Raw genomic sequence first — 19,463 nt, 5'->3', positions numbered from 1 at the left:
AATAAGACATGAAAAATACTCAGTCACAAATCCTTTCAGCAATGCAATTAAAACCACACTGAGATAACATGACACATTTACCAAAAGGCTGAAATTGAAGACTGACCATATCAAGTATTGGCAGGGACTTGGAGGAAATGGAACTTGCATACACTGCTGCTGGGAGTGCAAAACAGAGCAATCACAGTACATCATGGGCTGGCAGTTTCTTCAAGAGTTAAACATTCATCTACCCTGTGACTCAGACACTGCACTCTACGTTATTGATAAAAGATAAAAGAACACATACCATATAAAGAGCTGACACAAATGTTTGTAACAGCTTTATTTTCAATACTCAAAATACAGAAATAACCAAAAAGCCCATAAACAGATGAATGGATAACCTAACAGTGGTATTTCCAAAGAATATCACTCAGCAAAAGAAAAGATGAGCTACTCATATAATATCACTCATAAATCTCAAATTATGAAACATAAATGAAACCAGAAAAAACAATAGAATAAACAGTTTATGATTCCAATCATATAAATTCAAGAAAATGTAAAAGTATCTATTGTAAGGAAAGTAAATGAGTGGTTAGCTGGAGAGGTGGGAAGGGTGAGGAAAGAACATAATAGGACATGAGGTAAATATACCGAGACAGAGGTCATTATCAGGACTATGATAGTTTCAGAGGTTCATACCTATGTCAAAACTTATCAAATTGTACATTTAAAATACATGCTGTTTAGTACATGGAAATTATACCATAATAAAGCTTTAAAATTTGGCTCAAAAGAAAAAAAAATCTGTACGTCCCACTCAATTGGAAAATAAGTTTACAACGCAACATTGCGGTGGTCTAGCAGTTAAGATTCACCGCTATCACTGCCGCGCCGGGTTCATTTCCAGTCCGGGAACCCCACCACCCATTTGTCGGCTGTCATACTGTGGTGCCTGCATGTTGCTGAAAGCTTTGCCACCGGTATTTCAAATACCATCAGGGTCACCTATGGTGGACAGGTCTCAGCAGAGTTTCCAGACTAACACAGACTGGGAAGAAGGACCTGGCCACCCACTTCTGAAAAAATTGGCCATGAAAACCCTATGAGTTGCAGAGGAGCCTTGTCTGTTATAGTGCCAAGTGAGAGGACAGGCAAAAACACTGGGCAGGGTTCCAGTCTGCTGTACACCGGGTTTCTAGGAGTCAGAATTGAATTGATGGCACTAACAACCCTATACTGACTCCACCAACTCTCTCCTCATGCCCTCTGGGAGGGTCAGTCTTCCCTCAGTGGTAGCAAATATGGGAAGCAATAAAGGACACTGCCACTCAAGTCAACAGGAATGCTGCCTGCGGTATAAGAGCCACATCAGTCAAGCACGAATACCCTTTTTCTCTTTTTCCTGCCTGTGCAGTAATGGCCTTGAGGTGAACATCACTGAGAGGCTACAGAACTCCACAAAACCTTTCAATTATTTTTATTATATTCTCTGAAAATGACTTCAGCTACACAAGACAAACAGGTCCCGAGATTTATGTACAAACTGATCCTGCACAGTCACCTTCACTGAAACATTTTTGGATGTACTTCTAGAAGAGGCACATTCCATCTGGTTGGCTGCAGTCTCCTCCACTCCCTGTTATGCCAGTGTTTCTGTACCAATTATGGTTTCCCCTGGACCCAATGGTCTTACAACCAGTGACCCTCATCCAACAAACTGTGGACATCAGGGCACATGGCTCTGCAGAGATCTGGGGAAGATATCCCCTCCACAATGCCTGTGTCCCCTGTGAGACCTCCTGTGAGGAAGGGAAAAAATTCATGCTGCTCTCAGATGCACTTGAGGTTCTCACCACCCCTCTCCTCAGGGTCATCACTGAGACTCTTGGAACACACAGCATCCAGGCCTCAAATGAGGACCAGAAAGCCCTGCAGTCTCTCCTGGGAGGCTGTAGGCAGCAATGGAAATTTGGTCAAAACCGGCAAGTTACTTTCTACCATCATACTGTATCTCTTCAGGCACACAAAGTTTGAGGCCCATAAAAAGTTGTTCACCCCTTCATGCTTGTAGAGCCCGAATCTATTTATGAACAACTCCACACAGTAAACAGAACACCTAAGATCAAGGAGAATTTAAACTACGAGGCCTTCATTATTGTACAAAACAAAGAAATGTGCAGCAGGCAGTTTGAGTTCGTGACTTGGAAGCTAGAAAAATTCATCCCAAGTATCAGGTGAGACCACATGTCCCTAAAAAACTGTAAGCTGCCAGTGCAACTCATGGTATTCTGTGGGCCAACAGTGATTCAGGTCCATATTGAAGGAAGTCAAGGCAGAGGGAAACCTGAGCCCTAAGGGCTCAGGCTACTCCTAACTTGCTCTAATACATGGGAGAACAGAGGTCAGCTTCCCTGAGCACACTGGGGTCGTGACTGATGCACACTGTGTGGACCTGCCAGATGGTAGAGGTGAAATGGCTTGGTCTACAGAAACTAGGAGTGACATCAATCTAGAAAGAGACACGTTAGAAAGGGCAACGTATTTACACAAGCTTCCCACACAACTGAAACTTACAGGAAATCTCCCCACTGTGCATGTTCAGATGTATGAGAATCAATTCAGACAGATGGCTCTTCACATAGTTCCCAGTGGTGTCATTCCACTGCAAAGAAAATTGCACATTCCTTGCCCATCTAAGGCCTTTCTCTAGTGTGAACTTTCCGGTGTCTAGAGAGGGTAGATTTTCGCATAAAAAACTTCCCACATTCACTGCAGTCATAGGGCCTTTCTCCAGTGTGAGCTCTCTGATGAAAACGGAGTTTGGAGCCAGAGATAAAAGATTTCCCACATTCAGTGCACTCATAAGGCCTTTCTCCTGTGTGAACTCTCTGATGATAACGGAGGTTGGAGCTAGAGATAAAAGATTTCCCACATTCACTACACTCATAAGGCCTTTCTCCTGTGTGAACTCTCTGATGATAACGGAGGGTGGAACTAGAGGTAAAAGATTTCCCACACTCACTGCATTCATAAGGCCTTTCTCCTGCATGAACTCTCAGATGATAAGAGAGGGTGTCGCTACTGAAAAAAGATTTCCCACATTCACTGCACACATAAGGCCTTTCTCCAGTGTGAACTCTCTGGTGATAACGGAGTTTGGAGCTAAAGATAAAAGATTTCCCACATTCACTGCACTTGTAAGGCCTTTCTCCTGAGTGAACTCTCTGATGATAACCAAGGCCAGAGATAGAGGTAAAAGATTTCCCACATTCACTGCACTCATAAGACTTTTTTCTACTGTGAATGTTCTGGTGTATTAAGAGGGAAGATTTTTGGGTAAAGGACTTCCCACATTCATTACACTCATCAGGCCTTTCACCAGTGTGAACTCTGTGGTGTTTATTGAATTGGGATCGATCCTTAAAAGTTTTCCCACATTCACTGCACTCATAAGGCCTTTCTCCAGTGTGAACTCTCTGATGATAACGGAGTTTGGAGCTAAAGATAAAAGATTTCCCACATTCACTGCACACATAAGGCCTTTCTCCTGAGTGAACTCTCTGATGATAACCAAGACCAGAGGTAGAGGTAAAAGATTTCCCACATTCACTGCATTCATACGGCCTTTCTCCAGAATGAACTCTCTGATGAGAATGAAGGTCATATTTAGAGATAAAAGATTTCGCACATTCACTGCACTCGTAAGGACTTTCTCCTGTGTGAAATTTCTGATGATAATGGAGGGCAGAGCTAGTAGTAAAGGATTTCCCACATTCACTGCACTCATAAGGCTTTTCTCCTGTGTGAACTCTCCGGTGTTGAATGAGCGTCACCCTATTGTTAAAAGATTTTCCACAATCACTACACTTGTAAGGTTTTTCTCCTGTGTGAACTCTCTGGTGTAAAGTGAGGTTATTTCTTTGGATAAAGGATTTCCCACATTCACTGCACTCATAAGGTCTTTCTCCAGAATGAACTCTTTGATGAGAATGGAGATAAGACTTAGAGATAAAAGATTTCCCACATTCACTACACTCATAAGGCCTTTCGCCTGTGTGAACTCTCTGATGATAACGAAGGGCAGAGCTAGAGGTAAAAGATTTCCCACATTCACTGCACTCATAAGGCCTTTCTCCAAGGTGACCTCGCTGATGATACCGGAGGGTGGAGCTAAAGGTAAAAGATTTCCCACATTTACTGCACACATAAGGCTTTTCTCCTGTGTGAATTCTCCGGTGTCGAATGAGTGTCCACCTATCGTTAAAAGATTTCCCACACTCACGGCACTCATAAGGCCTTTCTCCTGTGTGCACTCTGTGGTGATAACGAAGGCTGGAGCTAAAAGTAAAAGATTTCCCACATTCAGTGCACCCATAAGGCCTTTCTCCTGAGTGAACTCTTAGGTGTATAAAGAGGTCATTTTTTCGGGTAAAGGACTTCCCACATTCACTACACTCATAAGGCCTTTCTCCAGTGTGAACTCTGTGATGATACCGGAGAGCAGTACGAGTGATAAAAGATTTCCCACATTCTTCACACACATGAAGCCCTCCTCCAGTGTGGACTCTCTGGTGCACAACAAATGAGGATTTGTACCTGAATGTTTTCCCACACTCATGGCACAGAAAACACTGTCTTCCAGAGTGGACACCCTGGTCCTGAACAAGTGTGCCTTTGGGGCTGAAGGCTTTCTTGTATTCTCCCCAGGTGTAATGACTTTTTCTGCCTGGTAAAGTGGCCTCGTACTGGGTGATTTTGTTTGGCTTCTCCACAGTATGAGTGGTCAGTTGTTGCTGATGTCCCAAGCTGGCCAGGAAGTCCTTCCCAACCTCCCCCCAGGGAAAGGGCTTCTCTGACACATGGAATCTGCAGCTCTTCACAAACGAGGCCCTGTCCACACTGCTTCTGAGGTGTTTCTCTCCCGTGTGCTGCTCCTGGTGCTGTTGAAACTTTGCACTGAAATCAAATTGTTTTGCACAAGCCCCACACCTCAACAGTTGCAGTCTGTGTTGTGGTCCTTGCTGCTCAGCCAAGTGGAAAATCTCTCTCAAGACTGGACCACATGTCTCACAGGGGTGGGTCTTCTGGGAAGATGGAGCTGCCTTGGGAGTCCTGGCAGATGAAACTTCTACAGAAACGCTCTGTTCAAAGGGAGCCTCCACATCCTCTGCTCCACAGCAGCAACCTGAACACAAAGAAACCCTGATGAAGTACGTGTTGACTACAGAAAGGGGCAACCCCATCACAAGTGTGCATCTCTCTCATCTCACAATGAATCTGTGGGATGCTTTTCAAGACAAGGAAGTTAGAATTCAGTTGAAGGAGCAGCTGACTGCTCTGCATCACTGGGCCCCTAAGATCACAGATTGGTGGAGACCTCACCAGGGGAAGGATTCAAAGACAGGGTATGACAGAAGTAAGAGAAGCAGGGTCTACACCTAGTTTTCTGCCCACAGCTTCCTGCAGGACCTTTTCTGCTGCTGCTGTGAGGCTCAGTAGAAGGGTGCATCCAAGCCCATGAAAATCCAATCACAACGCATTAGCTGCTGCTCAGTGTGAATACAGGGATATGTTCACACCTCAGAGCCCAACATGTGAATGCCAACGGTGGAGAGCACTGCAGGAGTGGTGAGAGAAACGGGTCATATGTGAAGTCCAGAAACGTGGCGATTCTCCCTGGGCTGGAAGTCACAGTAGACAAATAGTAGAATGCACAAGTTGACAAAGTGTCAATAGGGGGAAGGAAAGGTAAAAGTGGGGTGTGGCTACCAGCAATGGCACCAAATCTGGTTGAACAGGATAGGCTCCTGCTATGATCTGAATATGGGCCTGACGTCACACGCTCCCCAGATGCTACTCCCAGGGCCAGGCCCCCTCTGAGCCCACCTTGCTATGGCTGCAGTCATATCCATCCTGTGAGGCACCAAGAACTCTTTCCCCTAAGCCTTAACTGGGCAACTACATGGGACATGGAGGATACAAAGCCTAAGGGAATGACAGGAGGTGAATGGCACACACACAGAGCAACTCAGCCCACAACAGATCACAGAAAAGAGATCTAAGTGAGTGATCTCAGCAGGCTAGAGGAGGAAACCAGCCTCTGCCACCAACAAGAAACAATTAGACAGCTATCTATGAACAAAATTGGCCCCTGGAGGGCTCAAGAGCCCAATTAAGATACCACAGCAACACATCGAAACATACAAAGGAGAAGAACCACTCAAAAAAGATCACTCGGGACACTGACTTAGTGAAGACACCTGGAGATGAACAGGAACTAAGAAGAAGGGCAGGGGCTGGGGGTATTAGCCAGAGGGCAGATGCCATCACAGTCCCCAATAACCTGCTCTGCAGAGGACCCCAGCAGCCTTTGCTGCAGAGAACCTCCGCAGCCCTCGCTACAGCTGCTGAACCCACAGTGTGCACAGTAGAGGAGGCCGAGGGTTTACAGGTGTGGATTCCAGCTGACTGCTCTGCAGAGAACACGGGCAGCTGTCTAAGGTAACCAATATCTATTGCCATGAGACACCTCCCAGAGTTGCCCCCTAAATGAAGGAGCTATTTCTCTGTTTCAGGATCAGAGCTGTCACCCCTCTCAATCCTGCACATGTCACAGACATTAGAGCCACAACTGTTCCATGGTTGCCAATACTCCACAACCTGACTCCACGACTGTCACCTGAGCACCTGTACCTCAGACACCAGAGCCATGGTTGCTGTGGGCCAGACAGCTCCTCAGACTCCAGAGACTCTCTCTCTCTGTGTTCAGCCATGCTCGGGTCACAGGCTTCATCACCACTCAGGGTGTGACTGCATCTTACACAATGAAGTCAATGCTGCTGCAGGCTATTCAGCATCTGGGACCCTACAACTGCTATTGCTTCGTGTCTCTCTGCACGCTAGAACCCAGAGCCATAGCTGCACGAGAGGTGCCTCCACATCAGACATCAATATCACCACCACCATGAAGGCACCCAAGAGCCAGACTTGGCATCAACAGGGAAACCCTCAGTCAACATATTTCCCATGGGACAAAGAGATCAGGAGGTCCCTCCATCAGCACTCTCCCCTGCTGAGCACACCCACAGCCTTCGCTGTTGAGGACCCCTGCAATCTTCGCTGATGCTGACCTCATGTGACAGAGCTGCACAGACACTAAGCCACTAGGCCTTCTTGTAATATGAACCACCATACCACACCGCACCAAGATGGCACACTCGCACCCACACGGGGTGAAGAGTTTCCCCACCAAAACCTTTCGTAAAGTCTGGAAGAAGTGACTGCTTCATGAAATGTACGGACATCAGCACAAAGCTACAAGAAATACGAAAATCAAGGAAACATGACACTTCCAATAGAACACAATAATTTACCAGTCACTCCAAACAAATAAATGTTCATCTATGAACTGTCAAAGAATTCAAAATAATTTTTTAAGGAAGCTCAGCAAGCTACAAGAAAACAGAGATAGACAATTCAACAAAATAAGGAAAACAATAAGCAAACAAAAAAAGATTTCCAACAGAAAAATTGAAAATATAAAAAAGAACTAAACAAAAATGATGGTGCTAAAGACTATAATAAATGAAAAAATGCAATAGCAAACTTGATAAATCCAAAGAATGAATCTGAAACTGAAGGTAGGTCTTTTGACCTACCTTCACCTATCCAGTGAAAGAAGAAAAAAGACTAAAGAACTAAAGAGTGAAGAAAGCCTACATAAAGTAGTGGATGTCATAAAACAAAACTATATTTGCATTATGGGAGCCCGAGAAGGAGAAGAGAGAGAGGAAGGGGAAGAAAGTTTATAGAAAGAAATAATGGATGAAAACTCTTCAAATCTGGGGAAAGTAGCAGACATCCAGGGACATGATGCTCATAAGTCTTTAAACAAATTCAATCCAAAGAGGACTTCACCAAGACACATAACAAAACTCACTTCTGTAAACTGTAAGAGAAAACAAACTCAACATATACAAGAGAACCCTCATAAAGATATGAGCAGTTTTCTTTGCTGAAACACTACATACCAGGACAGAGTGAGATGATGTTCTAAGTACTGAAAGAAAAATATTGCAAACGAGAATACTTTACTAGCAAAGCTGCCCTTCAGAAATGAAGGAGAGAAAAAGACTTTCCCAGACAAACAGAAGCTGAGGGAGTTCATCACCACTTGACCTACCCTACAAGAAATGCTAAAGGGACTTCTTCAAGCTGAAATGAAAGTACACTAATTAGTAACATGAAAATATAAAACACAGTGGCAAAGGTAAGTATATAGTCAAATTTAGAATACTCTTATTATGTAATAGTGTGTTAAGCACTCAACTCTAGTATAAATGATAAAAGATAGAGTATGAAAAATAACTATACCCACAATAATTTGTTAATGGTCACACAATATAAAAGATGTAAATTGTGACAGCAAAGACATACAATGTATGTGGGGGCGAGTAAAAGAGTATAGTTTTTGTATGGGATGGAAGTTAAGTTATAAGCTTAAAATACAACGCTATGATTATAAGATGTTTTATATAAGCCTCATGGTAACCACAAAGCAAAAACCTATAGTAGATACACAAAAGAGAAAGGGATGAAAGCATACCACCATGGGAAATCACAAAGGAAGACAGCAAGAGAGGAAGAAAGGAACCAAGGAACTACAAAACAGCCAGACAATATTTAACAAAATGGCAATAGTAGGTCCTAAAAAAATTCTCCAATCAAAAAACATACAGTGGCTGAAGGGGGAAAAAAACAAGATCTGACTATATGCTGCCTACAATAGAGTAACTTCAGCTTTAAGGACACAAACAGGCTGAAAGTGAAGGCACTGAAAGAGATATTCCACACAAATGGAAACCAAAGAGAGCAGGAGTAACTATACTTATATGAGATAAAATAGACTTTCAGTCAAAAATTGTCACAAGAGACAAAGAAAATCATTATATAATGATAAAAGAGTCACTTCATCAAGAGAATGTAACAACTGTATGTATACATGCAGCACACATCAGAGCATCTAAATTATTAAGCAAATACAACCAGATCTGAAGGCAGAAAAGATAGCAAGGGAATATTAAGAGGGAACTTCAATAGGTCCCTTTTCAACGACTCGTGGATATCCAGACAGAAAATTCACAAGGATATATTTGAACTGAATGATACTTGAGTCCAAATGGATCTAACAGACATATACAGAACATTCCATCCTACAATAGCAGAATATACGTTCTTCTCAAGTGCACACAGAATATTCTCTAGGACAGATCCTACGTTATCCTCTTAACAAATTCTGGGTCCACAGAGTCTTAACAAATTTTGGAAGAGTGAAATCACATCAAGTACCTTTTCCTAACACAATGGGTAAAACTAGAAATCAGTAACAGGATGAAAGCTAAAACATTTACAAATATGTGGACATTAAACAACACACTCTTGACCAATCAATTGGTCAAAGGAAAAAGCAAAAAATATCTTGAGACAAACAAAAATGAAACAAAACATATGGAACGTGCAAAAGCAGTTCTAATCGCAAAGTTTAGAGTGATAAATGCTGGCGTTAAGAAAAAAGGAAGGTCTCAAGTAAACAACCTAACTTTACACTTCAAAGAACAAACTAAGACCAAAGTTAGCAGAATAAAGAACAAAACAAAGATCAGAGCAGAAATAAATAAAAAAGAAACTATAAAAGCAATAGAAAGATCAACAATACTAAGAGTTAGTTTTCTGAAAAGATAAAATTGACCAACCTTTGGCTAGACTAACTTAGAATACAGAGAAAACTCAAATAAAATAACTCAGAAATAAAAGAGGAGGAATTACAACTGACAGCACAAAAACACAAAGGATCATAAGACTACTATAAACTGTTATATGCCAACAAATTAGATAACCTAGAAAAAACAGATCAATTCCTAGAAACATACAACCTACCAACACAAAATCATGAGGAAACGGAAAATCTGAATAGACCAGTAACAAGTAATGAAATTAAATCAGTAATCAAAAATCTGCCAAGAAAGAAAAGGCCACGAACAGATAGATTCACTGATGAATTCTATCAACGTTTGAAGAAGGATTAACATCAATTTTTCTCAAACTCTTCCAAAAATTTGAAGAGGAGCATTTCCAAATCCATTTTAGGAGGCCAGCATTAACCTGACACCAAAGCCAGACAAGGACACTACAAGAAAAGAAAATTTCAGACCAACATCCCTGATCAAGAGAAGTGTAAAAAAACTCAACAAAACACTAGGAAACCCAATTCAACAGCATACGAAAAGAATCATAAGCTGTCACCAAGTGGGATTTATCCTTGGGATGCAAGGATGTTCATCATAAGGAAATGAATAAATACCACATAAACAGAAGGAGGCAAAACATCATATGATCATCTCAATAGATACAGAAAAAGCATCTGACAAAACTGAGAATCCTTTCATGGAAAAACTTCTCAAAAAATTAGGTATAGAAGGAATGTACCTCAATATCAAAAAGGCCATACATGATAAGCCCACAGCTACCAGCATATTCAACAATGAAAAGCTAAAAGCTCTTGCTCTAAGATCAGGAACAAGACAAGGATACCCACCCTCACCACTGCTACTTAAAATAATACTGGAAGTCTAGCGAGTGCAAAAAGGCAAAAAAAAAAAAAAAAGGGAAAGGTATCCAAATTAGAAAAAAAGAAGTAAAACTGTATTTGCAGATGATGTGATCTTACATAAAGAAAACCATAAAAAATTCTACTAAAAAACTGTCAGAATGAATAAATGAACTCAGTAAATTTGCAGAACATAAAATCAAAATACAAAACTCAGCTGTGTCTATACACTAACAATAAAATCTCAATAAGAAATTAAAAAATCAATCCCATTTACAACAAAATGAAAAACAATAAAATACTTAGGAATAAATTTAACCAAGGAGGCAAAAGATCTGTACACTGAAAACTGTAAGACATTGATGAAAGAAACTGAAGACACAAATAAAGGGAAAGATATTCCATGTTCTTGGATTGGAAGAATTATGATTGCTCAAATATCTCTACTACCCAAAGCAACCTATAGATTCAATGCAATCTCTGCCAAAATTCCAATGGCAGTTTTACCAGAAATAGAAAAAGAATCCTAAAATTCGAAACACAGATGATCTCAAATAGCCAAAGCAATCTTGATCAAGATCAAAGTTAGTGGCATCACACTTCATGATTTTGAACTATATTACAAAACAACAGTAATAAAACAGTATGGCACTGAAAAAACAGACACACAGACCCATGAAATAGAATATAGAGCCCAAAAACAAACCCATACATATATGATCAACTACTCCTTGCCAAGGGTGCCAAGAATACACAATGGGGAAAGGATAGTCTCTTCAATAAATGGTGTTGGGAAAACTAGATATGCACGTGCAAAAAAAAAGAAACCTACCTTACACCACTCAAAAAAATTAACTCGAAATGGATTAAAGACTTAAATGTAAGACATGAAAATGTAAAATGCTTTGGAAAAAACAGAGAAAAACCTCCTTGACATTGATTTTGGCAACAATTTTTTGGATATGACACCAAAAGCACAGTCAACAAAGGCAAAAATAAACTAGTCAGGCTATGTCAAACTAAAAAACTTCTGCATAGCAAAGAAAGCAATCAACAAAATGAAAAGGTAGAAAATATCTGCAAATGTTGTATATCATAAGGGGTTAATATCTAAAATATATAAAGTACTCATACAACTCAACAGCAACAGAACAATCCAATTAAAAATGGGCAAAGGACATGAACAGACGTTCTATGAAAGAAGATCCACAAACGGCCAGCATGTATATGAAAAATGCTCTTCCTCACTAATCATCAGGAAAATACAAATCAAAACCACAGTGAGATATCACCTCACACCTGATAAAATGACTACCGTCAGGCCGGCCCCGTGGCTTAGCGGTTAAGCTTGTGCGCTCCGCTGCTGGTGGCCCGGGTTTGGATCCCGGGCGCGCACCGACGCACTGCTTCTCCGGCCATGCTGAGGCCGCGTCCCACATACAGCAACTAGAAGGCTGTGCAACTATGACATACAACTATCTACTGGGGCTTTGGGGGAAAAACATAAATAAATAAGAATTGAAAAAAAAAAATTAAAAAAAAATGGCTACCATCAAAAAGAGCAGATATAAGTGTTGGTGAGGGTGCAGATGTAAGGGAACCCTTATTCACTGTGGTTGGAATGTAAAAAAAGAAAAAAAATCAAAATCATAGAAACAGAGAGTAGAATGCCAAGAGCTGGGGCATGGGGGAAATGGGGAGACATTAGTCAAAAGGTACAAACATGCAGTTATAAGATGAATAAGTTCTGAGGATGTAATGTACAGCATGGTGACTATAGTTAATAACACTTGAAATTTACTGAGAGTAGATCTTAAGCATTCTTACCAAAAGATGATAATAATAATGATGATGATAATAATAATAATAATAAGGTAACTTTATGAGATGATGAAGTTTAACTTCATTGTGGCAATTTTTTCACAATGTATACATATATCAAATCATCATGTTGTGCACTTTAATATACAGTCAGCCTCAATATCCATGGGTTCCATATCCATGGATTCAACCAACCATGGATCAAAAATATCTGAAAAAAGAAAATTTCAGAAAGTTCCAAAAAGCAAACCTTGAATTTGCCATGCACCACCACTACACTGAATCCACATGAATGAAGTTATGTGTAGGCATTTACATAGCATTTGCATTGTACTAGGTATTATAAGTAATCTAGAGATGATTTAATGATTTATACAGGAGGATGTACACAGGTTATATGCAAAGACTATGCCACTTTATATAAGGGACTTGAGCATTCTCAGATTTTGGTGTCCATGGGGGATCCTGGAACCACTCAAACCTCCTGAAGATACCAAGGAATGACAGTATACAATTTTATATCTAGGTAAGCCTGAAAAAAAAAAAAAAAGAAAACAGACCTAAACACTACAAACCATGCAGGAGGGTGCTGAAAAGTAGCCCATGCTTCAGGTAAGCAGTGACCATGACAATGCCTGCACGCCTGGCACAAGCAGCCATGAGGAAATGTCAGGGAAAACAAGGGATCAAAACCTGGGACACAGAAATGATATGGATCTGGATACATTGACCCAGAGAGCGGGGGCAAGCACGGTGGAATCCATTAAGCTCACTGCAATACTACCAACCTGGAATCCTTTCCCAAGAGGGTTCCATACAGCAGGTTATCAGGGCTGCAGGGGAGAGAAGAGGGCAGGGCAAACACCCCAGTCCTAGCAACACAGCAACGACCCAGAAAACCGAGAAAGCAATTAGAGTCCACTGTCCACATGAAACGATTGAGAAGGGCTGTGGCGGGGGGAACAGAGCCTAGTCCAGATCACTGGTGAGGCCGTGAGAGTCTTACCCAGTGAAGATATGAGTGCAAAGTTCTCCAGCATCACATCCAGGTACAGGCATCTTTGAGCATCATCAAGGAGCCTCCATTCCTTCTGGGAGAAGTACACGGCAACATCATGAAAGGTCACACTGTCCTGTTATGATCGGGACAGATGAAACCATCAACATCGTCTCTCTGGGATCCCATAATCCATCTCCCCACACATCTACTCCACACGCATCCTCCTCCAGAGCTCCCCACCTCAGAGGAATTTCAGGCCTAGGTGCCATTAATGCCCGTCCTATCCCCAGGGTCCCTTTATTCACTGTGTTCAGCCCTCAGAAACATCAGGCAGGGGGGCACAGAGACGTCATCCAAGCTCTGGTCCTGGCCTGTAGGGTCCCACCTATCCTGTCAATCAATTCCCCTGGAGTCTCCAGATTTGGACTCCAGGACACAGCCAAACTGGAGGCCTTCAGTCTCCAACACCATAGCCCTAGGGCCATCAGCTCACACGTCCTCTTGATGTGCACATCATTCTGTAGATTATACCTCTCACAATTCTTCAGTGCGCACAGTTGCACTCTCACAGCTCTGTATTTAAGGAAATCCCCAAAGGCTGCTCTGAAGGCCTCCTCTATACCTCTGATCCTTGCTTCAATATTAACCACTCAGAAGCACGTGTGAACTACAGATACCCCTGACCTACTTCCATTTATGTGCTGCACTTCCTGTCTCCTCAGAGACTACAAGCCTCCTCTCTCCACTCAACCTTCCTTAAAACCCCAGCCCTGATGGTCTCTGTGCCAGGCACAGTGACTCTCACAAATGACCACATTTGCCTTACACCTCATTCACCATCAACACTGAACACCCCAGACCCTACTGAAGCTCACCACAAAATTCTGGTGAAGCTGTACATTAGTGAAGGTGCGGGAGCCCTGGCCTCAGTGTCATCTTGTCTCAGTTACTCCTCTGCCTCCACAGACATCTCAGGTCCACTCATCCCACGGAAGCCTTAGTCACCTGCCAGACCATGCTCTCTCCCATACGGTCACCATGACCACTTCTCCCCTTCACCCGGGTTTGTGTGCACCTCTGCACCTCATTAGGCGGACAGCAAGAAAACCACTCATCATCATGCATCCTCCTCTTTCTGACCAGTGAATAGCATCACCATGACGACCTGCATTCCCCCACCTAAATGGGATGCACAGCTCCTTCCTGGTCCAACAATAGACATCACTTTTCGATGTCTCCATCCTGAACCCCTCCTCAGATTTCCAGATCTGTGTGTCCAGCTGCCCATCTGATGCTCCCACTCACTGTTCTCTGAAATGTCAGACTCTTAACAGCGCCAAAAAAAACTTCTGATGTTCCCAAGGAAAATTAATCTGTCATGAACTTCCACATCCCAGTTGGAGCTTCCATCCTTTCAGCTTCTATGACCAGTGACACTGCAGTCATCCCTGACTCTTCCCTTTGTCTCCCTCACCTACAACACCCAAAAGATCTACTTGACCCTTCTTAAGAAAACGGACAAAGTCCAACTTTTTGCCCATCTTTATGGCCACCACTCTGCTCCATCAACACTCATCTGGATTACAGTAGCTGCCTCCTCCTGGTCTCCCTGCCTCCTGGCTTAACTCAAAAGTCTGGTCTGCACTGTGCAGTCAGATGGAGCCTGTTAAACCTGGGTAAGACCAGCTTCTTCCCCTTATCCAAACCTCCCCTTACCTCCCTAACAGATGCCCAACTTCTCAGGTAGCCACACTACAGGCCTTTTTCTTGACCCCCTGCTCTTTCTTCTTAACAGAAAGAATGGAAACCTGCTGTCCCCTGTCTCCAGCTCAGTCACATCTCCAAGCATTTCCACACACTTATGTTCCTGGTATCTGTTCCTGGGATAACCTTTCACACGTGTTTTACACTGTCTGCCAGAAACGGAAACACCTCCACGTTACCCTTGGTCTCACTCAGGACCCTGGGCTTAAGGGTATCCCCAGGGTGCCTACATCCCAAAGCCAGGGAAATAGCAAGGGAAGAGGCTCGAGTCACCAAAATCCCTGACACAGGTGGTGTCAGGACCACGGAGGGTCTGGGACGCCCTCTCCTTCCCTGTGTAGGTTCCCTAAGTGCTTTTTCAACCTTCAGAATCTGTGGGAAGAGACAGGCAACCATGGCTGGGTTCCAGATGCACAGGCCTCCCCTGTATCCCAGCCCAGCCCTGGAATCTGGTGACCTCGGACTAAGGGACTAACCTCTGTGCCTCAGTTCTCAGGGCTGCCTCTTACCAGCTCTGCGACCTTAGACGAGGACTCAACCCCCCTGTGCCTCACTGGCCTCGTCACCCCCATTCCAGTGTGTTCTCTCGCTGAGCAGCTTTGGGAAAACTATTTAAACCAGAACACACACAGTGTCCCTCTTCTGTTCACAACCCTCCACGGCTCCCAGGGCCCTCGGAGAAGGAACAGCTCCTCAGCCTCCAGTCCAGGTGACACTCCTCCTCACACTCTGTTCACTCCACACAGAACACGACCCCTGGGTCCCCGACTCCTCCCGCTCAATCGCCTTCCACACTTCTCCCCCGCTGGGCCCTCCCCTGGGACCCTCTCCCACACCCGTCACGCCGGCTCTCAACAACAGGCCCCACGAGCGCCTCCCCGTCCCGGACACCCGGGCCTGGGCTGCAGGCCCGTGAGCGGCGCCCGCACTCGGGGCTCTAGGGCTGGGCTGGGCTGAGGGCGGGGAGGGCGCGGAGCACGAGCACTGACCTGAGCCGGCTCCCTCCGCGCGGCCGCCGCCATCGGACCCCGGGGGCAGAGCGGGGTCGGGAGCGGCGGGAAAGGAGGGGACCCGGGCACGGCGGTCCCTGTCCCCGGTCCCCCAGGCAGCGTCGCCGGGCCTCTGACCCGCCCTGTGCAGCGCGGACAGCGCCTCCTGTGGCGCCTTGTTTGTCCGTGACCCCCGTCCCCACCTGGCGATCCGGAGCCGGAGCTTCTCACCGGGTGAAGGGACCGGAAAGCCGCTACAACGACCGCCACAAAAACGCCAGAAGACCCACCTCAAGGAGGTTCGCCCTCCCGGAAATGCCTCCTCTCTGGAATTTCATTGGAGGAATCCCGATGCCGCTCAACGCATAGCTTTCTGGGTAATGTGGTTCCCACAGCACCACAGGCCAGTAAGCAGCTCAGAGAATTTCCCAGAGAAGCGGCCCAGCAGCTGCGCAAGGCCGCTGGGAAATGACCTCACTGTGCTTACAGAGCGGGGAAAGAGCTTTGCTCCTTCTTAAAGGGGCGGCAGGCCGATTTCTGGGGAATGTTAAGTGTTCTTAAGAGTCCTCAACGCTACTGATCACTTAAGTGTTGAGACATTATTTCAGACTCCATGAAGCCGACTACAGTGGTCATCCACTGGTAGCTAGAAGCAAATAAACCTTATTTTATTGCACTTCAAACACATGCAGCCTGAAGTGTTAAAGTCATTTTTGTGACCTTTGGTAGATTCAGTCTGGGACAAGAAAAGACACCATTCAGGACCATGATGGAGAAGATGGAAGAGGAGATATTAGGCGGCTCTGAAGCAGATGGACAAGGTGGGATCTGGGTCTCTGGTCTCCAGAGAAAACGTCTCTCTTGCCTGTATAGTCAGTGATTGTGCCCAACTCAGTGAGAAACGCTGTCTTATCCATAAAACATAGAATTTTTTTTACCCATATAACATAGTTGTAACTGTTTTATACATGCACACTCTTTTTCCTGATATACGTGGAAAGTTTTTAATGTATAAAAATCAAATTAGCTGTTGTTTACTAAGAAGTACTGTACTATGTACATTTATAAAACTGAAAGTCAAAAGTTTCTGATAATTCTACTCCTGGAGAGAATCAATCTTTGCAGCATGGTATCTTTTTAGAGTTCTATCTGCACGTGGATGCATGTTACCAAACAGAGACACAGGTTTGTTTACCTGCTGCCCAGATGGGCCAATAACTGGAATGCCAGGCTTGTGGCAAGGAAAGACGTTTATTGTCAAAAGGCAGCCAGACGAGGAGATGGCAGTTAAAACTCAGATCCATCTCCTCAAAGGGGAAAAGGTAAGGGTTTTTAGCTTGGGTTTTAGGTATTGGAGGGAGAGCATGTGGCCTTGCTGGTTAGCACCTTCTCACCAGCCTGCGTTTGGCCTTGAAGACTGACTTTCTTTTCCCTTGACTGTCTGGACTGTCTTGATTTGTTTTCATCTTCAGCCTGTGTTTGGCCTTGTGAGGTTGAACCTTGACATCTGGACCTTGACTTCCTGGGAAAGACAGCTCACTCATACACTAAGGAAGGGAAGAAAGACCTGGTTAGTTTTGAACAACAGCTGATTATGCTGAGTATGCACAGCTGCAGTTAGCAAAGCTTATCTCAAAGTTTTTTTTTCTCTTCTTCTAGCCCAAGGAAGATTTTTAACTCCTTCATTCTCGGTTTCATGCATATGTGTGTACCTGTATTATTTGTTTGTTAATTCCTTCCAGTTGATTCCTGCACTATATCAGACAATGTTCCACTGCTATTCACAGAGTTTTCATGACCAATTTTTGGGGAAGCAGGTGGCCAGGTCCTTCTTCCTAGTCTGTCTAGTCTGGAAGCTTTGCTGTCTACCGTGGGTGACCCTGCTGGTATTTTAAATACTGTGGCCTAGCTTTCAGCATCGCAGCAACATGCAGCCACCGCAGTATGACATCTGATAGATGGGTGGTGTGGTTCCCTGACCAGGAAACAAACCCAGCCTCAGGGATGAGAGCCAGAATCTTAACAACTAGACTACCACGTGTGTGCCTGTGCATTCATATATATTCCTATACAAGTTATTTTTTGTTTAGTTACAAGGAAGTCACACTTTGTATACAGATCTGTAGTTTGCTTTGCTGACTTAACAATATATCTTGCACAACCTAAATCTGCTTCCTTGGGCCGGCCCGGTGGCGTAGCAGTTAAGTGCTTGCACTCTGCTACTGCCGGCCCGGGTTTGGATCCCAGGCGCGAACCGACGCACCACTTCTCTGGCCATGCTGAGGCCGTGTCCCACATACAGCAACTAGAAGGATGTGCAACTATGATATACAACTATCTACTGTGGCTTTGGGGGAAAAAAAGAGGAGGATTGGCAATAGATGTTAGCTCAGAGCCGGTCTTCCTCAGCAAAAAGAGGAGGATTAGCATGGATGTTAGCTCAGGGCTGATCTTCCTCACACACACAAAAAAAATCTGCTTCCTCATTTTACACCAGGTACTTCCTTATCTCAACCAGTTGGACACCTAAAGCTGCCACCTTCTTTTAGGGTTTGCATTGCATCCGACTGTCTTTTTACACCATGGACTCCAGTTGGGGACTACCATTGCCCCTTGATCCCCGAACGTCCCCTCCTGAGTGTGGGACCACTCCTGTGCTCTCAGATCTCCAGGCTGAAAAATCGGGTGGTAAAGGGACCACCTGGGAAGGCCCTGGCTCAAGGCCTGGCGGGTTCCTTGGGCACCTCCTGACAGCCATACGTGGAGGTAGAAATGTGGCCTTGGCCTGCCAGGAGGACTTGGTCAGTGCAGGGAGGACTTCCCCTTGCAGGGAGGACTTCTCCTGGGCCTAGAGTTGTGGAGACTTGCTGCTGGCTGCCTGGGGGGTGTGCCCGACTTCTGGAGTGGGAGCAAGGGCCACAGCAGTGAAAAGGGAGGACTCAGCCATTATGGACAATGTTTACTATTATTGACACGTGGATGTGTATCCATCACGGATATTGTTTAATATTATGCATATTAATTAATGCAAAAATTAATATTATGCATTATTAAACAATATCCGTGATGGATACACATTTTTCTCAAGGCAATATATATCTTGGCTCCGTGAATAAATTCTTAATATGCCTTGAAATCTTTGCAGTTCTACTTTTGTCATCTGTCAGGTGGTCCTTGATGCAGTGTGCAGATGTGTGGTGAAACGGGTGAGGGCTCTCTGGGAAATGAGAGGCCATCCTTTCATTCTTGGTCTGTGCAAAGCAGGAAGGTCCAGGGAAGGCATCAGCAGGAATGT

At 44.2% G+C, this 19,463-nt stretch overlaps 1 protein-coding gene across 1 annotated transcript; it reads right to left on the bottom strand.

Moving 5' to 3' along the window:
* Window positions 1-2,252: 2,252 nt before the first annotated feature.
* LOC131397517 (zinc finger protein 256-like) lies at window positions 2,253-16,414 on the bottom strand. The gene is made up of 3 exons (XM_058530541.1): window positions 16,169-16,414; window positions 13,422-13,548; window positions 2,253-5,173 (listed from the first exon to the last, which is right to left on the bottom strand). The coding sequence occupies exons 1-3, from the start codon at window positions 16,199-16,201 to the stop codon at window positions 2,682-2,684; spliced, it is 2,652 nt and encodes an 883-aa protein (XP_058386524.1). The 5' UTR covers window positions 16,202-16,414; the 3' UTR covers window positions 2,253-2,681.
* Between the last annotated feature and the right edge of the window lie 3,049 nt (window positions 16,415-19,463).

Source organism: Diceros bicornis, chromosome 34, assembly GCF_020826845.1.
Source record: "Diceros bicornis minor isolate mBicDic1 chromosome 34, mDicBic1.mat.cur, whole genome shotgun sequence".
In the NCBI taxonomy this organism is placed as follows: domain Eukaryota; kingdom Metazoa; phylum Chordata; class Mammalia; order Perissodactyla; family Rhinocerotidae; genus Diceros; species Diceros bicornis.
This window is presented reverse-complemented; position numbering and strand designations above follow the sequence as displayed.

What these genes read in the sequence shown, in the direction of transcription:
- LOC131397517 (XM_058530541.1), bottom strand. Translation starts at nt 16,201, where the DNA reads ATGGCGGCGGCCGCGCGGAGGGAGCCGGCTCAG. An exon ending in CGCGGAGGGAGCCGGCTCAG is followed by an intron (nt 13,549 to 16,168) that starts GTCAGTGCTCGT and finishes CGATCATAACAG; the next exon opens with GACAGTGTGACCTTTCATGA. An exon ending in TGCACTCATATCTTCACTGG is followed by an intron (nt 5,174 to 13,421) that starts GTAAGACTCTCA and finishes CTTTGTGTTCAG; the next exon opens with GTTGCTGCTGTGGAGCAGAG.